General features: G+C 48.1%; 1 protein-coding gene across 1 annotated transcript; it reads left to right on the forward strand.

Moving 5' to 3' along the window:
• Positions 1-503: 503 nt before the first annotated feature.
• Positions 504-6,798, forward strand: AAR2 (AAR2 splicing factor). Its single transcript, XM_082773582.1, has 3 exons — positions 504-1,313; positions 2,717-2,946; positions 5,470-6,798. The coding sequence occupies exons 1-3, from the start codon at positions 557-559 to the stop codon at positions 5,635-5,637; spliced, it is 1,155 nt and encodes a 384-aa protein (XP_082629708.1). The 5' UTR covers positions 504-556; the 3' UTR covers positions 5,638-6,798.
• Positions 6,799-26,566: the final 19,768 nt, after the last annotated feature.

Genomic DNA, 26,566 nt, shown 5'->3' on the forward strand with positions numbered 1-26,566 from the left:
GTTCAAAACACAGGGAGGAGGGGGCTGCGCTTGTCTTTGAGGAGCTTCCCCTGCCCTGGGAGGTGATGCTGCTGTCCGGGTGTCTGTCCCGGGCTCTCAGTCTGTCTGTCCCACCACGGGGCTCTGGGTGTGCAGCTAGGGGCTGACTGCCAGCTTCGGGGGCTGGATAAGCGACAGTCCTTCCTGGGGGGGAGGAGGGACGCGATTTTGGGTCGAAACGAGGCAACTGCTGGCCTTGGAGCGGGAGGCAGCTCTCTAGGAGCAAGGAGGGGGGGGCACAGGAGAAGGGCGCCGGCTGCCAGGCGGGGAGACCTGCGGCAGCGTGGGACTGTGGGCAGGGAGAGCATCCCTGGAGGCACCCTGCGAGCTGCGGGGAGCCCCGGAGAGCCTTTGTGGCCCGAGCGGGCCCGGAACGGCGGCGCTGAGGCGTGGGGCTGCCCGGGCGCTTTCGGGGAAGGAGCGGGCGGGGCGGAGCGGGGCAGGGCCGCCTCTCTCTGCGGGGCCGCCCGGCGCTGGCGGTCGCAGCGAGCCGAGCCGAGCTCAGCCGAGCTGAGCCATGTCGGGGCCGCAGCTGGACCCCGAGCTGGCCAAGCGCCTCTTCTTCGAGGGCGCCACCGTGGTGGTGCTGGGCGTGCCCGAGGGCACCGAGTTCGGCATCGACTACAACAGCTGGGCCGTGGGGCCCCGCTTCCGCGGCGTCAAGATGATTCCCCCCGGCGTCCATTTCCTTCACTACAGCGCTGCCAGGGGAGCCGGCAGCCGGGAGACGGGGCCGCGGGCGGGCTTCTTCCTCAGCCTGCAGCGCCGCGAGGTGCGGGTGCTGCGCTGGGACGCCGGCAGCGAGGCGGTAGACCTGGCGGCCCCAGCTCCAGGGGAGGCTGAGGCCTTCAGGGAGAACCTGCAGGAGATGGACAAGTTCCTCGGGCCCTACCCGTACGAGAGCTTGAAGAAGTGGATTTCCCTCAGCAGCTTCATCAGCGAGCCGGTGGTGAGGAAGCTGCAGCCGGAGAGCGGGCAGATCAGCGCCTTCTCCGAGGTGCTCCCGGTTGCGTCAGGGAAGCACAGCGAGGACCGTGCAGGGCAGAAGCTGCCCCCGTACGATGCGGGGTGCAGGAGCTATGCCGAGGGCATGGCACGGCTCCCCGAGATGAAGCCGAGGGCTGGCACTGAGATCCGATTCACAGAGCTGCCAAAGCAGATGTACCCCGATGGGGCTACTCCGGAGGAGATAACCAGGCACAGCATGGACCTGAGCTACGCGCTAGAAAAAGTGATCAACCAGCGATACGCCAGCCAGCCTCAGGATTTGCTTGGTGAGTACAGAGTGTCCCACTTGGGTGCTTAGGAAAAATGAAGTCGTTTCACTGTAAAAATGAGAGCCCCAGCATGAAGCCTTTGGACTTTGTCCACGTGTGGCCTTTTAAATGCGTGACTGCACGGGACAGAGAAAGTTTTTGGGGCTGCAGTCTGCAGGGCCTGTATTATTAGTGGTACCAGGGTGCGAGTGCTCACATTCATAGTGTCTGTTGCTTCTCTTGCTCCTTGGTGCTGCACTAATACATTTAGAGCCTGGATTGCCTCACATTAAGTTAAAAGCATCCACTGCAGCTGGCTGTGGTTGGGGGGCACTGCAGATCCCCCCCTGGCCAGCAGGCACAGCATGCTGCTGCTGGTGTGCAGGTGCCAGCCTGGCAATTTGGCTATGAAATGATTTGAGGACAGAGCCAGTAGGGTCCTGGGGGCATTGAACAGGGCTGAACATTGCAGTTCTCAGGTTCTTCTCCCCTTCCTGGTGGTGTGCTGGTATCGGTTCACCAACAGGCACCAGCAGGGAGGCACATGGAGATCCTGTACTGGAGCTGCGCCTCCTGGTCACAGTGCTGTAATTACTTGCTAGCCTTCTCTGACAGCTTGTGATACAAATAAATATCAAATCTGTGGCAGTCCTGGGGGGTGTGTTCAGTGGCAGCATGGACAAAGGACATGAGCCAGAGCGTCAGGATTGCTGAGCTTTGGAGTAAGCCTTTGTTTTTCCCTTCATCCATCTTTTCTATATTAATGTTATATAGTTCATTCTTTATCAAAATTGTTGTAGACAATTCTAGAATACACAAAGAGCTGCTTACATCGTCATATGTTAAGTTTCCCAGAGCCCTGGGAAATGGTGACACCATTTTTCTGGCTGATGCTAAGCATCCAGTGAGGAAATGTCCTGGCTCTTAATTCAATGATGGAAAAACATCCATTAATCCAATGCTCACCTCTTCCAGTGTTCCAGCACCCTTCTGCTCAAAGGCATTTGCACTCCTGTATGGCTTTAGAAACCCAGGTACAGGAGGAACAAATGCTTGCAGAGTACCAGCTGTGTCTGTTTTTATAATGGTGTATCCTGAGTGTTTTTAAGAAGATGGACGACACTGGAAGTCCTAAGGTAGCTCTGTACTTTGATTTCCAGCACAGTCACTCTCCAAAGATGATCATTAGAGTTACAGCGAGCTCTGCCCAGTTATGCTAAAGCTGAAGAACAGAGCATTAGGAAATAGTATTTGGAGTATCAATTGCTGTTAGCAGAATCACTTGGAAGGCAGAATTTTGTTTATATGCAAAAGTTAAACCAAGCAGCTATGCAGTCATTTACAGAGATTTTAAGAGGACGTGTACTTTGGATATTGTTTAACTTATGTAGCTTTTATTTTGTTTTGTTCAATATGTGCAGCTGAGTTGCAGTTTGCTTTTATTTGCTTCCTGATCGGGAATGTATATGATGCATTTGAACACTGGAAAAGACTCTTAAATATTCTGTGCCGTTCTGAAGTTGCTGTTGGAAAGTATCAAGACCTTTACACAAATCTCATCTTTGTGCTGTATCACCAGCTCAATGAAATCCCATCTGATTTTTTTGTGGACATTGTCTCCCAGGATAACTTTTTAACCAGCACCTTACAGGTACGTCTGTGACTATCCCTTGAAAAATGGGAGTGGGAGGAGAGGACTTACAGAAATGCCACTTGCTTGTCATCCCCAAGCTTGATCTGATGATGAGTTTAATGATGAGTTTTATTGATCTTCTGCCTAGAAGAGTTTGACGTATTATCAATTTGAGTTAGTCAGCATGCACAGAGGCCAGCAAAGTGAGGCAGTGAGATAAAAGACAAATGAAGATAGCTACAACACAGAATGGGGACTGTGTCTGTTTTGTTGTTTTCCTTGCAAATAATGCTGGAAGTAGTCTGGTAACATTAGCACAGTTTTAGAGTTCTGGAGCAGCTCATCTAATGTGACTGGATTGTACCAGCATACTTTTTCTAAAAATGATTCATGCTTTTAGCTGCATTAAGCTGAACAGCTGTGAGAGAGGCTGAGCAAGTGCAAGATGATGTCTGTTGATATTTTTTAAAGTATTTATTTTTTAGATTTTCTTCCCCCAAATACCATTCATTTAAAAAAAAAAAAAAAAAGGGAAAAATAGTGTAGCATAAAATACTGATGATGATAATTTTTGGTCAGCTTGAATGGTATGATTAGCATGCAGAAAAGTTGAAGTTAAAATTATTTAGTTTAGGGCATTGATAGTATTTAAATTTTAGTATTTAAATAGTATTTATTTTTTTTTAAATAGTATTTAAATTTTAGGGCATTGATAGTATTTAAATTTTATTGCCATTCCTGCTCGTTTTATACAAAGGTAAAGGTTTCCTAGAATTAAATTCTCACTCATAGGAAATCTATGGTTAGTCCAAAATGTAGAAATGCTCTGCTTATACTGAGGTGGGCCTGAGCAAATCTATAAACCAGCAGCAGTAAAGCCACTTACTTCCACTCACTTTAACCATGCGAACGGATCAGCAAATAGACAGAAATTTCATATCTAAGGAAAACTTAGATTAAAAAAAAAGCCGTAACCGAATACACTGGTAAAACTCAGCAATAGAAATTTAATCACAGCAGGAACCAGTAGTAAGTTATGTTAGAGATGCTTGTGGCAAATTGGTATTGCATTCTCCTTTCTTAGGGAATGGTTTCTTTTCTCTAGTTGTAACTCCAAGATCCTGCTGTACATTTTGGAGAGGGGAGGGGGGGCTGAAGCAGTGCTAGGGAGTTGTGTTACCCAGTCTCTTCATGTGCACAGTCAGCAGAGTTAACAGTCTTACTTGGATGTGGACAGGTGGATGGAAGTGCCAAATGGGAGAGGCTGGGGGGTGTTATCTGTGTGTTCAGCTTTGAGCGCAGCAATTTTATCTTTGGAGTTTGATCTAAAGCAGGAAGAGTGCAGCATAACCTCCATTGAGTATGCAACCTTGACAATGTTTAAAGAAAGAAAGATTGATGAAATAAGTTATGAAATTTAATGTGCAATTCATTGAGGAGAAGTGGGAGGTATAATCTTTTAATCTTTTTTGTCATAGCGGTCTTTCTGTGTAAGGGAGCTGTGTTACCAAGAGTTAGTTTTACACTACAACGATCAAGGAATGGGCAAATGATCATAAGCAAAGCAACAAACTTTGCTGTTCATTGTCAGTGTTTTATGCAGCTGTCAGTGGGTCTCTTCCAAGTAAGAATTAGTTTTTTACCCCAAGCAGTTTTTCCTTCAATTCCATTGTGCAATGAAATTTTTCTTTGACTTCTGAATTATAAATTTCTTCCTATGGAAATGAATTCTGGACCACAAGTTTGGTATAGGATCAGAAGTGGGCTGATGAGAGATGGGATTTCAGGATAAATGACCTGTTTAATCATACACAGGTACTTTAACTCTTAAAATGCCAACAGAAGGCTGTGAATTTATGAAAAGTTTACAGATTTGTGCGTTTGAATGGTGGGGAGGAGCCAGCCTCAATGGTTATTCCAGATTTCAGTGCCCTGTGCTGAAATGAATAGCTGTGCTCGGAATAACTGGACTTTTTCAAGAGAGCTCCCATTTCTTTCTTACCTTCAAGACATTTTATTGCATTTCCTCTGTTTTCTAAGGTGTTGATTATACAATATTACAAAAATATGCTGGGAGATCTCGTGGTCCATCCAACCGTGAAAAAAAAATGGTATAATTACCTGTTGGCCTTGTTGATTCATGCTGTAAAATTGGATATGTGGCAGATAAAAATTCACAGTCTCTTTTTTTCCCCTCCTGCTCTGCCAGAGGGTTTTTCTTGCTCACACTTACGTATTGCAGAATTCTGAAATATGCTTATTTAATAACATATATACTTCTGCCTGAAACAAAGTTACTACCTTAGTGCAAATATTTCTAAGGCTAACTCAGTGGAATACAAGCAGAACGTCCGTCTGTCTTGGCTGTGGGATGAGAGGCAAAGTGCAGGCTTTGCACTTAGGTTGCCCCCAAGACGTTTTCCAGGATGTCTGATCCTTTCCCAGTGGACCTAACTTTAAACTTTACGTGGTACACACTGTTGATGATGCACAGTTTGTGCCACAGCTGAGTTCTTACTGACATTTGCTCTGTTCTTTTAGGTGTTTTTTTCCTACACGTGCAATGCTGCTGTTGAAAGGACCCTAAGGAACAAGGCTGAAAAATTCAAGGCTCACCTAACGAAGAAATTCAAGTGGGACTTTGAGGCAGAGCCTGATGACTGTGCTCCTGTAGTGGTAGAACTTCCTGAGGGTGTGCAGGTGGACTAAGCAAATCACCCACTTAAAAACAGCTTTTTAAAGAACTTTGTCTCTACGCCTTCTTTAACTTTTCCAGCTTCCTAAAGTCTGTTTCTGCATCTAATTCCTCTTTGTGCTGTAGAAACAAATGTAGAAAACATGGAAGGAGGAAGGATTCATCATCTCATGAGAAGATCAGAGTTACTGGAGCTGTTTGAATACAGTCGTATGGATGTTTTGGACACTTCGTTTCTGTTTTCTAGCTCTTCTGCAGCAACTTCTCATTCTGTACTGAACCAACTACTAGACCCTTGGTCTCTTCTGTCCTCCTGGACTGGAGGTTGCACCCAATTCAGACAGAAACTGCATTTAACGCTTGGAGCCTTTACTGATCGTGTTTGCTGTCTCAGGAGTGAGGAGTGTAAGCCCACAGTAGGTCATCACAGCTTTTTGCAACCTGAGCCCAAACTGTGAATGGGGAACCTCTGCTTTTCTAGGCTTGAATTACAGGAATATAACCAGAACTGTTTCAAAACTGTTGGAGACTTATGCTGCTTACTGTGATTTATTCCCATGTTGTGATGGAGGACTCAAAGCCACAGCAGAATTCAGGCCTATTTTATACCACTTTTATACTGCTAATACTGAGATTTTATACCGCTAATACTGAGATAGCTTTTCTTCTAATTCTGTTGAAGCTTTTGTATTTACTGCAGATGCTCTGTTTAGCATGATGTAAACAAATGTTAAAAGTTTGATAATGAGAAATATAGTGACTGGAAAATAGTCACACAGGTTTTAACAGAGGAGAGCCAGTTTAAGATAAAAGGTCAGACTTTCACATGAACTGGACACTTCCACTTTGTTGTAAACAGAAATCTCAAGTGCTTTCACAGGTGATGGTCTTTCCTTTCTCCTCATCCCCACAAGGTAGGCTGTAAGAAAATTCTGTGGGGCTCATTCAGAGCTGCACAAGGATTTAGTCCTGTAACTTGCTTGTTACTTTCTTAGCTGTTAGACTCCTTCAGGTATTTGTATGCATGTCTAACAAAATTACATGCTTGTTAGTCTGTAAAGTTTAAAATAAATCTTACTCTCCTGGCCTTGCCTACAGAAAACGTCTGTACAAATTTTTTATGAATTATTTAGCCTAAGCTTTTGGTATTATGACACTGCTGTGTCCCTCACTTTGGGATGTCCAGTGTCACAATGGTATCTGTGGTATCAAAGGACAACTCATAGTACAATGGTATATGGCATGATGCAGAGATGTTCTAGGAAGAAGGTATGTGGTGATGTGGTGCTATAATCAGAAACTTACCACAGGAATCAGCTGTCACAAGCCCTTGTGTGCTGCTTCGTTACCATTTCCTCACTTTCCCTACGGGATTCAAACTCCATTACTCTGTTGTCTTGATTTGTCCATTTTAAATACTCAGTATTGGCCAAGTGCTCCTAGGGGAGGTTACTCCAACTCGGTGAGTGTTTTGTTCTTAAATCTTTCTTTACATGCTTTTTTGTCCTTGAGATCTTGTATACTGTTTGACTGTGCTCTTCTTCTGCATTGCTCTTTGTTTGCTTATATCCACAGGGGGTACTGTTTTTGCAGTTGCCATTTGGACAAATAATTTGTAAGGAGTATTTCCAGATTTGATGAAAGATGCCTTTCAGTTTGTTGGCTCTTTGCACCAACCTGATGACTGGTTCTGTTGCTTTGGAGCAGAACAGGGGTTACTGATGTAAGTAAGCAGCAAAGGTAGCATGGAGCCCAGGGACCTTCCTGTGTGGAAGGGAAACAGGAGGATTAGTGCTCTGCTTTTCCTGGCTCAAAACCAGCCTGTCCCAGCAGCCTCTGTGACTCTCAGCAGACTGTCCTGGCAGTGCTCGCACTTGTTTGATGGATAGGTTAGTTTGAATGTGTCTTTGGAAATTAATTACTGGTTTTTGTTTTTGAGATTTAACAAAGCGTGTAAGAGCCAGATTCCTATAATGAACTACACTGTTAGCAAACAAGAACAGAAAATGTAATTGTCCTTCCATTGTGCTTTTTTTTTTCCTTTTTGCAAGGTTGTAATAGCAAGAGGTAATATCTTTAATTAGACCCACAAAACAGGTGGGGAAGAAATAGGCCTTTGGGGAAACTGTTGTTAGATGTGGAACAGAAGTGGTGAACATTCAGCTAAATACAGGTTGAGGTCAGGTGCTCAGAATTCACCTCTGTTACGTGAATCAGTTGCATACTTGAGGGGAAGAGGGAAGCTGGCACATACAAAGCAACATATGTTGGTTGTTGGCAAGGGGAGGGGGGTCGTAAATCTGGGAGGGGAAAGAGGAAGGCTGTTATTCTTGCTGAAGTCTGCAGGAAGGAGGATATAAAAGGAAAGTTGTAACGTGTAATGGAAGAAATATTTTCTTGCCTTTATATAGCCTAAGGTGATCTGTTGCTATAATAACACTACCCCTTCTTTCCAGCTAAGACAGATATAATAATCTGGAAGCAAAAGAGAGATTTGTGTGTGTGTGTAAATATACATTACTGCAAGTTAATGAAGTGTAAGAGGTGATGTCAGCAATGAATTAGGGTCAGGCTGAGCAGCTTCTGGTGCGTTGTGAAGTAGCACTGATGTGTGAGGTATGTTGGCTTTCTGATTATGTAGAGAGTTGTCCAGCTGCCAGAGTTGTGCAAATGAGGCAAACTGGTATTGTTTCTGTCCTGTGACTTGTGCTTGCACTGCAAATTGTCTTGAAGCTTGGACTCTGCTCAGTACTGGGTGAGGCTAATCACTTAGAGATCTACAATGGCATGAGCTGACCACTGGATACCCTGAAGATGCACTGGAAACCACGTCTACGATGCAAAGCTCATTGTGGTTATATTCAACCCTGAGAGCCACCATTCCATTTTTTTCCCTTTACTCCTAGGCTCAGTAACATTAGCCAAACCAGAGTTTTGAGACTCAGTGATATTTATTCTGTTTGTGATGGCCTCTGTTCTCCTGCACCAGACTGAAGAGAGTTGCTCCTGTTTCATCGACCCTGCAAGTTCAAAGATGTGAAACCATCTAGCTGGGGTTGGAGAAAGCTGCCCTCCCGTCCCAGTGCTGTGGCACTCCCTTATTTTGTTGGGAAAAGAAATGGCCTGCCAGTTAATGCTGCTTCCTTTGCCATTCGACCTCCATCTTTCCCACTGTCAGAAAGACAGATGGACCATTTCCATTGTTTTTCAGGTGGACTGCTGCTGATGGCTTCATTGTGTCACCAATGAACATCTACAGTGTAGTTTTGCAGTTTGTTTTCACGTGGGAACTATCTCACCAGTGTTTTAGCTCCTGTGACAGCAATGCTTGCAAACCTCGCACAGCACCAAGGCCATGCAGTGTTAACGCTGTGCAGACAGGTAGAGGTATTTTTGTCTGCAGTGCAAACTGAAGATGAAACCGAGCAGATGCTGAAGCTGTAGAAAACAATCACTGACACTGCATAGCTTGTTAGTACTGTGTTTTTAACAATCTGAAGTGAGCTTAGGGTTGTTTATTATTTGAAACAGCAACTCTTCCTCAGTCCTTTTTACACTGCTTAATGGTGAGTTGAATTTGTAGTTATTTGCTGAATGGTCTCTAATGCTAACTCAAGCTTTTCTGTGTATGTCTTATTTCAGTTAAAATCTTCTATGTTTTTATTAGGCTATTCTATTGTTTGTTAGTGTTGTACCCTTATTTTTCTAATCCAAAAATAAGAAACGATAGAGACCTATTTGTCATTTGTGCCTCTAGCAATTAGCAGGAGAGAGAGATTTTTAAGTATCTTGACATACATCACCTTTGTTTGGGGCAACGTTTATTTCCGCTACTGCTCAGGTGCACCTTTGACAGCTGGACAAAGAAAATGTCAGCTGTTGTTGATGGAGCTGTTGGCACCGAGCTTCTGGAATATGGACAGAGACGAAACAGAATGTCTTGATCCCTTCCTCTGAAAAAGGAAATAACCTTCCCCTGATACTGCTGTGCTTTGTCCAGCAAAGCTATGGCAGTGGTTTATTCTGCAGCCCTGTTACTATAAAAGGGATGTGCTGTGAATGGCCATTCCTTCGTGATGTGGTCAGCTACTTCACAGCTATTTCTGCTCCCCCTCAGAGAATGTACACCTCCCATCTTCACTGCGTGCAGGCTGCTGAGCAGACTGGGAGCCTGTCCCACTGAGGTAAGTGTTGTACAGGCCACAGAGTGGAGCTGAAGTACAGCTGGGAGGATGTTCCAACCAGCGTGGCCGAGCTGGAGCCTGTAATTAATACAGAGGAGTCATTGACTCTGCGGGGGCCACTTTAAGAGAGCATAAATGAGCTGCCAGGCAGCCTTACTACAAATAAATAAACTAAGTCTAAATGGGTTAATCAATAGGAGGAAAAATCCATATACACAGACTTTCAGAGCCACTGTTTTGGATTCATTGGGTGTGCTTCAGCCGGCTCTGAGGGCTTTGCACTTTCAGGAGGAGCATGCTGCTGTCAGGGCGCAGCAGCTGGTGCAGAAATGGGTCATGCAGCTGTAGCAGTGGGGCAAGGTCTGGACCTTGTGGGCCTCCAGCAGAGCTTGGCTTACGCTCCCAGCAGCGCTGATCAGCTGCAGTTTGGAGGGCCCCAAGGATTTAAGCGGGAAGGCTGTGCGAAACTCATGGCACGTTGGTAAGCCCCTGCCATGCCTCAACTTTGGGCAGGCAAGAAATGAGGTGGAGAAAGAATCACACAAGGGTTAATTGTTTGTCTCAAGCCCATTTGTAGGGATGTGATAGCTGTGCTGGTGGCCTGGCTGGCCATTCCCGTGTCCTGCACCTCCTCCAGCAAATGGGATGTGGATCTGAAGTGCAGAGAAACTTCCCAAATTTCACATCTCCAGAGCCTTAACGCTTGATTTTTTTCCCCATCTGCTTGTGATCCTGAAGCTCAGTCACAATGGTGTGGGTGCCCTGGAACAGTACCCTGCCTAGACAGAGGTGCTAGTTAGCAGGGGCACTCTGCCCTACACCATCAGTGTCCCTTTGTTCATTCACCTCTTGCCAGGGTTCCTCATCTTGTAAAAGTCCCGTCTCTTTCCACCATAGCCATTAAAAGTAATTCTGTATATCTAGCAGGACTTGCAAAGGATGGGTGGTGAAAAATGGGGGCAGTCAGCAGCGAGTGGGGGGGGGATGAGGTGGGGTGCCCCAGGCCTCCTTGGGAGCGGAGGGAGAGGAGCTCTTGGCTGCAGCTGGAGATACTGAAAGCCTCTGTGCTGGGTCGGAGGCGAAGGATAGCCTTTACCTGGGGCATGTGTGGGACTTGCCAGAATGGGAGGTGGTGTTATCCTGGGCTGCAGTTTTCATCACTTACTCTCAAAGCTCAATCTAGCAACGTTGAATTTATTTAGGAAGCCGAGGTTTATTTTAAAAGCAAAAGTTGCTTTTCCTTCCCAGCCCTTGTCACTATGGCTGAATTCATTAGGATGAGAAGACAGCATAAAAGTAATTACCATGATTTTTATAAAGCAAGTTTAAACCCTAATACAGATGACAAACTTCATATTTAAAGGTATTCATTATTAAAAAAAAAAAAAAAAGAAAAGAAAAAGAACTGGTCTTTTGTTTTTAGATTCAAGACTCCCTGATTTCCGTCTACCTGAGGAGCAGCTTTATGGGTGAGGAAGAGCAGGTGAAATCCAGAAAGGCTTCATCCGGGAGGAGCTGCAGTCTCACAGGAGGCTGCTGAGGTCTGGAAATGAGGGACATGGAGGATGTTGCTATCAAAAAAGCTAAGTTTGGAGAAGATATTCCCTCTCAGCATTGAAGTGTAGGCACTGTTTTGTCCTTGCTTTGGAGGTATTGCATGTTGTATAAAATCCTGTGATAAAAGAGCTGCTGCTTCTGACTGAAAGCAGAATTTACTATTCTTCAAGAAACACGGGACAAGTGCACTTGAGCAAGCAGAGATGACCATGTTTGTTCAGAAAGGATCTCCAAGGAGAATGGATTTCCTTGAGAATCTGACCAGTTTAATCCTCTTTTGATTTTGCTATTTTTGGGGGGCGACATGCTTTTCATTGGTTGGTTGGTGGTGGTGGTTGTTTTTAAAGATGCTATCTTTGTTTAGATGGAGTTCTGTTAATCGTTTTTGGGAGTCTGTGTTGGGCATCCCAAGCTTACAGAAAAACAATTTTCAGTGAAGGTGAAGGACCTTTGAATGTCTCCATCTTCACAGGTTTGGCACTGGATACTGCAATTCCTGCATGCATGCTATATGAACAATTTTATTTAGCCAGTCCATTCTTGTGGTTTAGGCACTCAGCAGCTCTGGGTGCTCATGTAGCGAGCTAGAGACCATCCTACTCCAGCCAGTCCAAGGCATTGGTTGTACTGGCAGTTCTTCCACGGGGTGCTCCCTATCACTGGGTGCTGGTGACGTATTCTGTGTTTGTGCTGGGCTTCCTGCCACAAAGGCAACACTCATGCTGGTGCTGAGCCTTGCATTCACATGCTCATCTGGGAAGGGACTGGCTGCTCTTGGAGCCTGCTCGCAGGAGCAACAAAAAAGACTTTGCACCAGGCTGTTCTGGGACACCCCACACTTTGGGGTTCAGCTGATTGGAGGGGAGTCCCGAGACCTTGCTGACATCGGGGGGATTCAGCTGGCAAGGGACCTGAGCCCAGGGGCACACCAAGGGGGCAAGGAGGGCCCTGGTCCCACTGCCCTTTGATGCCCACGGGCCTGCGAGCAGCAGGGACGGCCTGGTGGTCATCGTATCACTGGGGAGGGGAGGCGATGCAGGGCTGGGTGCCCTGCAAAACACGTCCTGTTTTCACTAAGTGTGGTCTCTTGTTTGATGTCCTGTTTGTTGTTTTTTTTTTTTGTTGGTGTTTTTAAAAAAACAGCCACTTTAGAATTTAAAAAAAACATCACTTGAGATTCTGCTGATCATTACTGTGAGCCTTACAAAATGGTGAGAGACCTTCTGTTTGCAATCCAGCAGGGACCTGTTAAGCACATCATCCAGCGGTGGTGTGTGACCCCTTGGGGCCTCTTGTGGCTTCATTTCATTAGCATGGGATCACCAGGGAGGGCTGTGCATGTGTAGCATTGCCAGAAGTTCACACTGCCTAAGTGTATTCGTTTAACGGGCTTACTTTCTTAATGAGACCAATAACCAGAGTGATCTAATGTTTGTTTTGGGGGCTCTCATTCCCTTTATTCCTCAGCAGAAGCAGACAGGTCAAGAGTTCTCCACGTTAGCAAGATGTTCTGCCTTCCTTTTTATCCACCATTCCATGCAAAGATTCTTTTACACTCACAAAGAAAATGTTATCTTTAATTTACATTTTTTTTCACCTCTTCCTTTGCTTCTTCAGTGACAAAGCACTCATCTGTGCTTCAAAACACCAGCCAACTTCTCTTGCCATGTCAGGGGTCCCAGTCCACTTCTAGCATGACTGACGCCTTCTGCCTCCGCTGTGCTGCAGTACTGAAAGGAAACTGCAGTTTTTGTCTTCAACCAGCTATAACCTTTTTTTTTTTTTTTTTTTTTTTTTTTTTTTTTTTTTTTCCCCATGTCCATCTGAGCTCACTGCGCAGGTTCCCCAGGAGCTGACTGAGCAGCATGTGCAGCACACAGTTCTGGAGGTGCAGGTGCTTGCAGAGCACAGCTGCCAGCCCAAGTTACCTCTGAACCTTGCTCTGGCTACTGCAGATGCCTCTCAAAACCTTCTGTCTCCCTCTTGTTGCATGGTGGGTGGGCTCAAACCTGCGTTGTTTCAGCTCTTGCAGTGAAGGATGGAGGTGCTATGGAGAGGTATACCTGGGATGAGACCTGTGGGTCTGCAAGAGCTCAGCATCCACAGCCAGCCCTCTGTTCTCTGAACACACACTGAACACACTGGTGAGCACCTGTGCAAAACAGGTGTGAAACACTCCATGAGTACAGTGAAAGTGACCCAAGGCCCTGGATGTCCTGAGATGTGGATCCTCAGCTGCTCTAGGAGCAGCAGAGGGCACTGGGGTTATATCACTGATAATGATATGTTATATCACTGATAATGATATGATATGATACCATTTTGGTTCATGTGAGCAGCAACAAGAGACAGGAGCAGAATTCAAGGAGCCAAGCACCACAATTGGGAGAGAGCTGTGGGAAGGAGATAGGGAAGAGTAGATCCATCCTGCGACAGGATAGTTGTTTCTAGCTTAGGGCTATGGATCTGTCCATTCCTGGGGGAGGATGGGTGGGCAAAAAATGGCCTTTTCCTTTCCCCTCCACCTGGTAGAGGGATCCTGACTTTGGTTACACTGTCACCTTTGCTGGGAGGTGGCAGTGATGGTGTTTGTTTGCCCCTCTTGTCTGGAGTCTGTGCTCCGTTGGCAGGAGGGGATCAGCTCCCCATGCCTGGGAGCATGTTTTCATTTTTGCTTCGGGTTTTGTTTTCTTAATTGGATGAAGCATTTTGACATGCAGCCACAAGTTCTGTGAGCAGGCTGCTGAGAAGACTGGCATGCTCAGGGGAAGCTGGCTAACAATGCAGGGAACTGCATGAAGCTTCACTGGGGGATGCCTCATGCAAATGCATAATATGCATAATTTACTGGGACTTTAATATTAATTATCAACATAGCCTAACCCCTTGTAAAAACAATTAGCAACAAAACTGCTTCTGCAGCTGTGTAGATGTCTTGTTCTTCCAAAGGCAGCAGTGGGGCTTTTCCTCCCCTGCTCCGTTTTGCCCCTTTTTTTTTCCCTTGGAGCAGGAAAAGGAAAAAGACAACTTTTAAAAGCTCCATGCTGCTCTCCAGGGCCATCAAGGAGCTTGTCCTCTATCTCTGAAGAGCAGCACAGTCCCAAGGATTCCTTGCCCAACCTTTCCTTTCAGACATGGAGACGATTTCTCAAGTTGTGGCACTATCAAAGTTTAGGGGAGGTTGACAGTGTGGAAGGATATGGTTGGAGGGGAGGAGGCTGAGGAAAGGATAACACGCCATCTGCTTTTCAGCCTGCCTTCATACCCCAAAGGAGGCAGGCAGCCAGCCCAGGCTGTGACTCACACGCCCCTTGCAGCATATTTGTGTGTCTGTACACAAACTGCTAGAAGGGCCTGCAGAGAGCTCTGCTGTACAAAAGCAGGGTGTTGGCGTCTCCCTGTGCTCATGACAACATCGTTCCTCTGTCAGAAGGCCTAAAGGTGAAGAACCCATGGCCTCTCAGCACTCCTGCTCTGACCTTCCCTGTCTTTTCCTTTCTGCAGATAGCATGGCCTTTTTTTTTAATTTTTTTTGAAATTCTTGAATGGTACAATGTCGAGCAGGCCTTCCAGTTTGTGGGGCTGGGGTGCAGGAAATGCCTTCTTCTTTAATGGCTGCACTTAAGCAATCTTTCTTTCTAGAAAATGGGAGACTGAATGGAGAGTATCAACCCATAATGCAGCTTTCCTTCTCCTGCTAATGCTCAGTCACTAGTGAGGGGGGAAGCACAGGCTCTCAGCTCCTGCCAGCCAAGTGATGCACTGTCATTAAAGCTCTGAAGCAGGAAAATGCTTAGGCATATTTTTGAAGTGCCTTCCAGAGCCTGGAGTGAAATCTCACAGCTGCAGCACAAGGCTGAATCCCACCAGGTGCTTGGAGGAGCTCTTCTGTTCTCTGCATGTGGGTCGAGAGCCTGTGCGCCTCCTCTCTGGGCCTGGCCAGCCTGGGGATCAGGCTGGGGGCCTGCTCTGCTCACAGGGGCAGGTGGTGTCCCTGGAGCTGTGGGCAGGTGGCTGCACGGTTCAGTCTGGCTTGTGTTTCCCTGGCAAAACTGACCGTGCAATCGGGTATCTCCATTTGCCTCCTGAAGTTCTGAGACATGGTAGAGGGCACATTTGGACTGGGATGGTCCAACCCGGTGATCTTGCCGAGATGTTTTACCTTTCATTGAAAAAATGAGGACTACTATATGCCTCCCACAACGGGACATCACTGGGATGTGCAGGGTCCCAGTTCCCACACCTGGTGTCTGGTGGTGATTAAACTCGCTAGGTGCTGGAGACACTGCACGAGGCTGGCAGACCAGCACTGGACCCGAGTGGGAGGCTCAAATACTCCTGCTCCTTCCTGCCTTTGGGGTGTGCTGCCCTGCTCCCTAACCCACAGCTCCAGCTCCCCGCAAATGCCCTCACTGCTGTGGAGCAGGGCAGGAGAGGAGGGGAGCAGAGATGGGGCCAGCGGGGCACCCCCTTTCTCACCACCCCTGTGCCGATGAGGGAAGAGCAATGCTGAGCTGGAAGGCATTGCCTCTCTGCCCAGTGGCCACATTGCTTTGCTCATCTTTTCTCCTCCCTGCTGCTGCTGTCATTTGGCTGCTTTTTCTAGATGAAAAGCGGCCTTTAAAATATAGGACAAGGTCACCCTTCCCTTCTCGCACAGCAATAGCAGTTCTGTGCAGCTGTGCTGTGGTGCTCAGTAACAGCAGTTTTGCAGAGGCACTGCCTGCAGGTGCCAAGTGCCTGTGGGGACGCAGAGCCAGTGGTGACACGCAGCCATCAGCAAGGGCAAGAGCCAGTGCTGCTGGGGTGCCCTGCTCCCGTCCCACCACTAAGCCCATCCAGGGCAGCATTGTGCTGCTGGCCAGAGGGCTGGGGCTGGCATCCAGCCATGCCGCCGCTGTTTCAGAGCAGGCTTCTTTGCATTGCACATCCCCTACACCCCCGCCACCAGCCGTGCTTCAGCACGTGCCATCAGCTTCATGCCATGCTAAAGCCCTGCCGGCCACCCCACAGTGAAGATGCCCAGTCCTGCCCGGGTGTCTGCACAGCAGTGGGACTCTGGGATGGGTTCATGATTGCTCCTGGGCCAGTGTGAGCTACTGCAGGTGGAAGTTTGTTGCCTCATGAGCAGGAAATGTTGCTTGCTTGCTCCTCCTGGCACTGCCAGTGCTACTGACAGCTCTATTTGCTCATGGTGCATCTTGGTGGAGGAAACAGCACGCCAGCAGTCCGATGAGTGTTTACAGAGCTGATGCCTTGCAGACACAGAGATGTTACCAGAGTCAGGTGGGCATGTTGTGAACAGTCATGAACAGTGTCAGAATGGGACCCATGGGTGCTGTCTGGGAGGGCTCATCAGTGTCCGGCTGTCTTGAGCCCACTTCATTGCACCTTTCTGCTCACTGCTACCAGACATTGTCCTCTGAGTCCCTAAGCCCTCTGTGGTCTGGACAGTCAGTACTCCAGCCTGCTTGACCCAAGCTGAATGTGCATGTGCAAGCATGTGCAAATGAACTTCCTTGGGAGCAGTCCAAGCCTGGAAGTCATTTGCCCTCCCTCCAAGCATAAAGAGGTTGAATATAAACAGGCTTGTTATCTCAAGGGGAAACAGGACTCAAGGACTCCCAGAAGCAAATGTTGAGCAGTGGCAGCCTGTCTTGATGTGAAGTTTCCTCATGCCTGTCCTTGATGACTTTCCAGGTGGATGCCAGTACTCCCATAGTGCTTTTAATTAATGGAGAATGAAAAACCCAATGTCCTGGCCGGCACTGTGTCTGCGCAGTGCCCAGGGCTGTGCAAGCTACTGATGGCTGTTCTGTTTCCTTGTGCAGCTGTATTCTGCCAGGATCTAGCTCTCTGATTGGAGTGCCTGAGGCCTCCAGAAGAAGGCAAGCTGCTACCCTGGGCCTGGGACCCTCCTGTTCCCCACGGTGCTGCAGTGTGCAGGGGGGAGTGATCCAGAGGTGGAAGAACGGGAGGTCAAGGGCACTGGCAAGGGTGCTGTGAGCACACTTTTACACTGAGCTGTTGGCTGGGTGCCTTCTACCTGCAGATTTTCCATAGCAATCTCTTGGCAAAGAGATGCTATTGCTGGAGAGAGGTGGCCGGTTGTCAACCCAAAATAACCAGATGGTGTTGTGCCTCTGAATGTAGGACAAGGTGGACCTGTAGCTCCCAGTGTTCTTGAACTGAGTTGTGTCTGAAGGCCTCCTTTCGACTCTCTGACTGTTCGTGCAAGGCTCAGACATTTTATTCCAGCTCCTCACCCAGGGCAGGACTGGCTCGGTGGATCCAAAGCACCACAAGAGCTGAGTAAATCCACGGTCACCTCATGGGTGCAGTGATGGAGGCAGGATAGAGCTGCTACAGGGGTGTACTTGGCCTTCTGGCCAAGCTCAAAAAGCTCTTTTTGTCACAATAGCATGACAGACTATGGTTTTGTTGTCAAACTATGGTTTTGTTGCTAATATTGTTTCCAGCCTGATTCCTGAGAGAAGGAATTGCTAGTGCAGCAGACCCTGGTGCCATGTCTGCACATCCCAGAGCTCAGGGCAAAGGAGGAGGTGGGATCTAGCTCTTCTGGTGCTGGAGGTTGTGCATGCCGATGACAGCACCCATCTCTTGTGCAGTCAGGTTCCTTCCTGCACGTGCAAATCAGATTTGCTGTAACAAAAATACTGGCTCTGCACATCCAGTGTGGCTGTCCCATTCGTGGACCTAGCCCTCTGAGTGGCACCAGGTGAAGCATCCAAAGGGTTGGTCTTTCTTCAGCAGGAACCTCCTGTGCCTGTCTCTTGCTGAGACTGGGAGAAAGGCCCTCTGAGCAGAGCCTGTCTTCTTTGAGTGATCACAAGAGCATTTCACTGGATCAAGTCTCTAACCCTATCTTTGTTCCAATAAAACCCAATAGTATTCAGGTTTACAGAATCACAGAATCATCTAGGTTGGAAGAGACCTCCAAGATTACCTAGTCCAACCTATGACCTAACACTAACAAATCCTCTACTAAACCATATCACTAAGCTCCACATCTAAACATCTTTTAAACACCTCCAGGGATGGTGACTCAACCACTTCCCTGGGCAGCCCATGTAGGTTTAGTACCTACGAAGTGTATTTTGACCATGCTGACTCATTTACACAAAACATTCACAACTGTGTGATGTTTACTCTGCTCTCTCAAAAGCATAAATGCCACATGGCTCACCAGAGCTTCTTCTTGGTCCTTACAAGTCAGGTCAAGTAGACACAGAAGGGATGAGCTATTCCACACTGCCTCCACCAGGGACTCTGCAAAAGAGCTCTGCAGTGAAGTTCAGGCACCATTAAACATCATTAAACTTGTCCTAACAGACTGGCAACATGAAAATTTCATGTGGCTTATTGTATTTTAGTAACACTGGGCAGAGCATGTAAAAAACCTAGATCTTGAGAAGGATGAAGGAAGAAATCTGGGCCAAGCCAGGCAGTCAAGAAGTACATTGAAACTAGACCAGAATGATTTCAGGCTGGTGGTGACCTGTGGGGGATATCCAATTACTCTACCAGAACAATGTGTTTAGTGCTGCTTTGTTTGTTTGTTTTGCTTTTAAGCATCTATGTGATTTGGGGGCAGGGATTTGGGAAGTAGTTGCTTGTTGCAGAAGATTTTAGAAACTCTGACCCTTTTATTCCTCTACCTGTGTGGGTGGGGAATGAATGGTAAGAGTTTAAAGGAGACTTGCACTCCTGCCACCATCTCACCAGCAGTGCCTGCCTCTAAGGCCTCCTAGGTAACTGCAGTGTGCTGTGTTGGTATTTGCTATGGTAATGCTGGTCCTGAGCCCCATGGGATATCTGTGGGGTCAACCCACCCCCATTTGTACTTTTTGGCCTTGTTTCCTATAAGAGCTGTGATGTGCTGGGCTGTTTCAGAACTTGTCAGAGCTTCGGTGTTACAGGTGGGGCAGGACAGAAGCACTTGGAGAAGAGAAGCTGTCTGGGTGTGCAGTTGGCTGTGCTAAATGACCCAAGTGGCAGCAGACATCACCCCAGGCCAGGGGTTTGCTTTTGGTCCTCCTCCAGGGACTGCTTTGCACTCCCATGGCCGTACCCCAAGCAGGGGTCGGTGTCCTTGCTGCCAGCATGTTCCCAGCTGAACACAAGGGCTTTGGGAAGTTCCCAGAAGTGGGACTCAGCTGAAGTCTGAGATTAGCCAAATTACAGACATGGAAGTTGAGCAGCAACACAGAAATAATTACTGTAGCACTTATTATAATGGCTGCCATGAATTGTAACAGCAGATAACTCAGCACATGCATGGCACTACAGCCTTGCAGATGATAATTTCCAGATCATTTCCAGATCCTCCTCATTTCCAGGGGTGAGGAGAGGGAGCAGGACACCTGTCTTCCAACCCTGCTCCCAAGGACACATCAGGTCATGTTCCCAAGTAACAGTCAGTGGTTATACAAAGGATCCTCCTACAGGTCACACCCCCATTGCAATGGAAGGACAGCAGCACTTAGCATGACCAGGCTTCTCTCTGATCCAGCTCTTGGGATGCCACAGGAAGGTAATTCTATGCTGTAGGCTGGCTTCACTTGTGGAAGACAGCCTGGTGGCAATCTCTTAAAGCACAACTGACCTCTGGACCCTATGAACTTGCACCGTCCCTTACCCATAACCTGTCGCTGGCCCTGACACTATTTTAAGTCTCCCACCACAATGAGCTGCTCTCCTGCTCAGGACACTGGGGTGAAATCCTGGGCTGTGAAACAAATGCACTCTTATGGGTTGCCTCTGGCATATATTTGGCACTTTACATGCAAAGACAAGTTCTCCTTAAGGGCATATGAAGCAAGGGGGTGAGACCTATTGAGCACAGTATGATCACCAGGACCTGAGATAAGAGCCTTGAAGTTGGAGAAACAGGTAAGAGCCAGGGTCACAGGGTGGGCAGGAGAGTTTCCTGCAGCTGGTTCTTCCTTTCATTGTTTCTGACCTTTCTCTTCTTGCTTATAGGAAGCTCCCAAAAAGGCGTATTCACCAGGATTTTGTTTTCCAAACCTGAGCCATAAATAAAAGAATTAACATCCCTGGTACAGCAGTGTTTTTCAGCAAAGGCAGCAACATGACTCTCTAGGACTTGCCATGGGGAGAGATAGGGATGTGTGGAGGGCAAGAAGCCATCCTGGAGTCTTCTAAGGATGTCTGTATGCAGGTTTCACTTCTAACCAGCCCAGGCTGCCAGCCTTGCCACCCAAATGATGCATGCAAACCCAGGCATGCTTAAAGGCATCAGCAACTCATGTGTGCAGAGCTGTGCATCTCTGTGCATTTAGAAAGCTGGTCAACTCTCTTGTAGCTGGGGAGGGGAACAGGGCTTGTATTTGTTGGTGACCTTGGCTATTATTTTGTATAAAATTAACCCATACTTTCTGCAGCTCATGGGTTTGCATGGGGATAATAGTGCAGTGAGTGTCCCACAGCTCTGCACACCTACCAGACCCTGCTGCTGTATCTTGCACTCAGGGACTGAACCCAAGGGCAGTTTTACTTGCCTGAGCTGGCTGCAGTCCCAGGCTTCAGATCACTGTTTCTTCAAGGCCTAAAACTAGACATTGCTATAAACTGCCATTTGCCTAACTGAGACTTTGAGGAGGGGCAAGGGGGCTGCACAGATCCCACTGCTCTGTCATAACACCCCTTGCTGCAGGGTCAGATTTACAGGAAAACCTGAGAAGCCTCTTCTGCCACTGTTAGAGGGGCATATAACTGTCCACACGCCTTCCTGAGGGGCTGTGCTGCAGAGCCTGTACACTCCTTGGCATGCAAGTGTCCATCTCCTTTTGTATATCACTTTATCAAAATCACAGCCTGAAGGTATGGGCCTTTGCCTGTCTCTGCCCTACTCCTAAGTGCTGGCCTGGGGTCACTCCTGATGCGGCTCCAATGCCAGCTCCAATGCTGATGGCTTTCTCCTCTCATTCACTGAGAGTGCTTATCCAGGGCAGTGATGTTGCAATAAACACCCTCCTGGGTGCATGGCAGAGAGGGCATTACATTGACCCAGTCATCAAGCTCCTTGGACAGAAAGAATGGCTGAGGAAAGCCATTCCCCCACATCTTTCTGCCACAGCTGGTCCCAGTCTGAGCCCAACCCTGGCAGCCTGGGCTCCTGCTCCCCTCCTCAGCTGGAGCTGCTGCCTGCTCTGCTGCTGCTGTGCGGCCGGTGCCAGCAGCTCCTTGTGCGCAGCGCACAGCCTGCCAGCCAGCCCTGCCTGCACTGGGCCCAGCCCCGCGCTGCTGAGCCCGCCAGAGACTTCGCAAAGAACGTCTGGGGGTGTGTGCAGGGGATTTATTTATAAGCTCTCTGGTTTCACCTGTCTGCTCAGTCATAACAGTCCCAGACACGCTGCCTTTCCTCCCCCGTTTTCCATATGCTAATGCTTTCCTCTCACCTGCCAGGGGCTGCTAATAGACTTGTTCATGTCAGCGTGATAGACAGCCCTTTAATTTTCTCCTCCTGCAAACTGCGTGGCTCCAGGAGAAGGAGGCCATCTGCCATAAGAAGCCTCATAGGCCAGCAGGTTCCCAACCACTTGGGTCCCTGAAAGGTGGGAGCTGACATCTGGTTTGGGACAAGGCCCTTGCTCCATGTTGTCATGCCCCATTTGTTCCTGGTGTGTAGCTGGGGATGGCAGGACGCTGGTCTTCACCAACATTTGGTGTGTTTGCAGCCTGTCTCACAGTCTTCTGGGTCTGCAGCGGGGAAAGGTAGGACATGGCCCATGTTGACTGGCCCTCAGCCACTGCCACACCGCTCAGTGCCAGTCCCTGCAGGCAGGGGGGCCCAGGGCTGGCCCAGGGCTGGCTATCTGGGGCCACCTGACAGTGGAACAGTGCCTTGGCACAGGCAGGGAGGGCCAGGCACAGAGCTCAGCAAGGTCCTTCAGCTCTCCTGCACACTGCTACCCGCAGGACCTTTCCTGCTCCTGTCCCCAGGCCTGCCAGAAGGGCTGAAACCATCTCCAAGTGGATGAAACCATCCCCAAGCTCTCTGCCTGCCTGCTTGCACTGTTCCCTCTGCTTTCAGTTCCACGGATCCTCAAGCCAAGGCAGTTCTCATACTGTCTCTCACTTTGCTTTAGGGGCCCTCACTAATCTATTTCTTTCAGAAGGGTGAGCATGAACCTCCATTTGTCACCTCTGTGTCTCCTGCAAGCTCTTCCATCCTTGCAGGGGTCTGTGCTGCCCACTGCCCTGCATCAAGCCCAAATGCAGCCCACTGCACAAGCCTGCCTTTTCTCCTTGGGCCTCACTGGACATAAGACTGTTTTTCTCACCAGATAATGCCCATGTTGGACACCTCCATCTGTTCTTGGACCTTCTGAGCATCTTACGTTTCTCATCCATTATTCCCTTCCTCCCCTCCCCCACCCTCCTTTATTTTTAAATTAAAAAGAAAAAAAAAATGTTTCCATAGGAACTTGGTGAGAGGCTGATATCCCGACCTCATTATTTGCTCAGTGAAAGGAACTTTATTTTCGTCTGTTTGTGTACATTGTCAGATTTTGGCTAAACCTACTTTCCTGACTTTGTACAGTGTGTTCTTTTAAACTTCATTTCAAATGCATTCATCCAGTGGCTTAATTTATCCCATATTGTGATCAAATTTAGCTGAAAGTGATCTGCTTTGCCAATTTTGAATATTCATCAGCTGCCTCATTCATTCACTGAAGCAAACCCTGCTCAAAGCAGGCGGCTGTGTCCGCAGCAGCCTCCGTGGTATGCTGGCAAGTGGGACATTTGCTCAGGGCGCTGCCTTTCCTCTTCCCATTATCTGCTGCAGACACGTCCCCTGCAGCCTGCCGCTGGTGCTAGTGTGAAGGCGAGCTGTGTGCTCGCTGGCTGGCAGTGCTGGCACACCGGGAGCCTTGCACCACGCTGGCTGACTCACCGGGAACAGCCGGCCTCAGCACAGGCTCCTTGGTGGCATGCTGCAGTGCAGCACAGCGTGGTGCAGGGCCATGATCACAGGGCTGCTGGTACCATTGATTTTGGACCTGTCTGAAGCAAGGGGAAAGGAAGCTGCCGTGCCCAGAGGGAGAATCACAGGAGATTAAGAGGTGGATGAGGTGTATATCTTTGCCAGGGCCACCAGTAGGGCTTGGAGGTGGTTGAGGACAATTCTACTTCCCTCCATGCCTGTTTGGGATTTGTGCACAGACAGGATCTCCCAAGCCCCTCCTCGTGATCCAGTTGGCCCCCTGTTTATCCAGAGGGTTTTATCCTCTTGGCAGTGTGTGAATGCACAGGGAGGTGATTCTTCCCCTCTGCTCCACTCTCATGAGACCCCACCTGCAATGCTGCATCCAGATCTGCGGCTCCCAACATAAGAAGGACATGGACCTGTTGGAGGGAGTCCATGTGGGAAGGCCACAAAGATGATGAGGAGACTAGACTACCTTTCCTATAAAAACAGGTTGATGGAGTTGAGGATGTTCAGACTAGAGAAGAGAAGAGAAGAGAAGAGAAGAGAAGAGAAGAGAAGAGAAGAGAAGAGAAGAGAAGAGAAGAGAAGAGAAGAGAAGAGAAGAGAAGAGAAGAGAAGAGAAGAGAAGAGAAGAGAAGAGAAGAGAAGAGAAGAGAAGAGAAGAGAAGAGAAGAGAAGAGAAGAGAAGAGAAGAGAGAAGAGAAGAGAAGAGAAGAGAGAAGAGAAGAGAAGAGAAGAGAAGAGAAGAGAAGAGAAGAGAAGAGAAGAGAAGAGAAGAGAAGAGAAGAGAAGAGAAGAGAAGAGAAGAGAAGAGAAGAGAAGAGAAGAGAAGAGAAGAGAAGAGAAGAGAAGAGAAGAGAAGAGAAGAGAAGAGAAGGCTCCAGAAAGTCCTTACAGCAGACTTCCAGGACCTAAAGGGGGCTACAGGAAAGCTGGGGAGAAACTATGTGCAAGGGTATGTAGTGATAGGACAAGGATAATGGTTTTAAACTAAAAGTGGGTGAGTTTAGATTTGATGTAAGGAAGAGATTTTTTATTCAGAGGGTGGTGAGGCACTGGCACAGGTTGCCCAGAGAAGCTGTGGATGCCCCATCCCTGCATGAGGCTTTGGGCAGCCTGGTCTGGTAGGAGGTGTCCCTGCCTGAGGCAGAGGGGTTTGAACTGGGTGGACCAGTTTTGTTTTTTTTTAAAAAAAAGGCTGAATTTGCTGTAAAGACTTGGGGTAGGTGTAGAGAAGGAGCGAGAGGATATATATATGTTTGTAAGGTCTCAAGAATCTACAAAATATCAGGGTTCCACCCTTTCCCCTTCTCCCCTTGGTGTGCAGAGCAAGAACCCCACACACCTGCAGCACTAAAATGGCATACAGGTGTGTGGTTTGGGGGATCTGAACAGCCCCAGGCAAACATCATGACCAAAGGGAGTTAGCAAAGCGTGAGGCAACATTTGTAAAAGGGAATGAGCCATTTGTGCATCATCTTTCTCTGCAGAAGGGCTAGCATGAGATGCCCAGTAAATTCAGAAATTCATGCATATTGCTGCCTCCAAGTCTCCCATTTAATCCATCTCTGGGTATTAATGTCACTTTACAGCTCTTGCACTAGTGTTGCGCTGCCCCTAGAGACTAGAGATTGCTGAGAAGGAAGCACATTGGTGCTTTGTCATGGGCTCCCAAAGCACCGTGCCACTTTACACTAGCTGAGCATCTGCCCCTGATCTGGTTTAGCCAAATACAGCTCAACAAAAACACTAAGTGGATTGATTCTTATCTCTTCTCCACTAACCCAATCTGTGAATTAGATCTGTCTGTTTTTTTCGCATGGTGTACAAGTCTGTCCCTGAATCATTCAGGAAATTTGTACTGTCAGGCTGCCTTGGTGGCTCAGCATAGTCACAGAGCTGGCTTGCTCCAGCTGCCTAATGCCATCCACAGCTGTGCCAACCCCTGAGTTACTGGGCACAGTAAATGCCCCCTACCCCATCTCCTCTGTGTCCTGTGCAGACCCAGGTCACCTCCCAGCTCCCTTTGGCTGTTGCAGCAAGGGAAGCAGCAGGTTCCATCCCTGCACCGATTCATTCATTCCCTTATCAGCAGCCCTGTCCACACTGAGAAGACTTTGAAGGCAGCAGCTGGGAGTCCTGCTGGGGCAGCTTTCCTGTTTATTACTGTGCTGGCAAAGGCTCTGGCACAGTAGGAGGGACAGGGGAAGATGAAGGGATAAGCAGGGTCAAGGCTATTGGAAGTTCCTGTCCTTCCTTTGACTTTGGCAGGACTGCTCCTGCCTCTTGAATCCTTCAGGCTACTGGGCCAGCAATATTCTCTGCCTGCTTGCACCGGAGACAGCACCTTACAGCCCTGGAGCAAAATCATACAGCCCTGCCAGGACATAGCATTGCTTGCCTTCTTCTCCCAGGTCAAGAAAGCCGAGGTGAAGAGCAGGTGGTCAAGGGCTCCATTTGGGCATCCATTTGATGCCCTCCAGGGGCATCATCTAAGCTCAGGGTGGTGTGATGTCCCCCAAGCCATCAGGTCACATCTGCAGAGCCCTGTGAAAACAGAGCATCCCTGCCTCCACAACTCCAGGCACAGGGCAGGAGCAACGCTGTCCCAAAGCCAAGACTGAGACAAAATATCCTGGACTAAAAGCCCCTACTTATAGAAAGAAATAAGGAAAAAAAGAAAAAAGGGAAGAAAAAAAAAAAAAAGGAAACAAACAAACAAACAAACAAAAAAGTACAGCCCAAAGCATTCTGCTCCCCAAGAAAAATGGGGATGAAAGGCATTTTAGCCCCTGAAGCCCACCTTAACCCCATCATCCTTTCATCAGAGAGCAAGAGGTGGCCTTAGCAGAAATGAGCAGACTTAATTATCTCCCTGCTGCTTGCCAAGGACAGGCTGTCTCCAACCAACAGCACTGCAAGATGTGCAGTTCCTGCTGGAGCCACATTACACCAGAGATGTGCTTGGCCTTTTGCAACCATCTTTATGGCTCCCTGGCCTTTCTGATTACTGGGCTTGTTGCTATCATTTCTTGTTTGTGGCTGGTGCTGGCTTTTTAATTTGCCAAGCTGCTTGCTAGGCAAGAGCAAATTGCCAGTTGGAATCAATTGAGATTGGATATGTGTTCTACCAGGATAGCCACTGTCTTGGGTTTCTTTGTTTGTTTGTTTCTGTGTTTGTTTGTTTCTTTCTTTAAAGAAAAATATAACCACCAAAGCTTTCAG

The sequence above is a fragment of the Aythya marila genome (genome assembly GCF_965140915.1).
Source record: "Aythya marila genome assembly, chromosome: 16".
In the NCBI taxonomy this organism is placed as follows: domain Eukaryota; kingdom Metazoa; phylum Chordata; class Aves; order Anseriformes; family Anatidae; genus Aythya; species Aythya marila.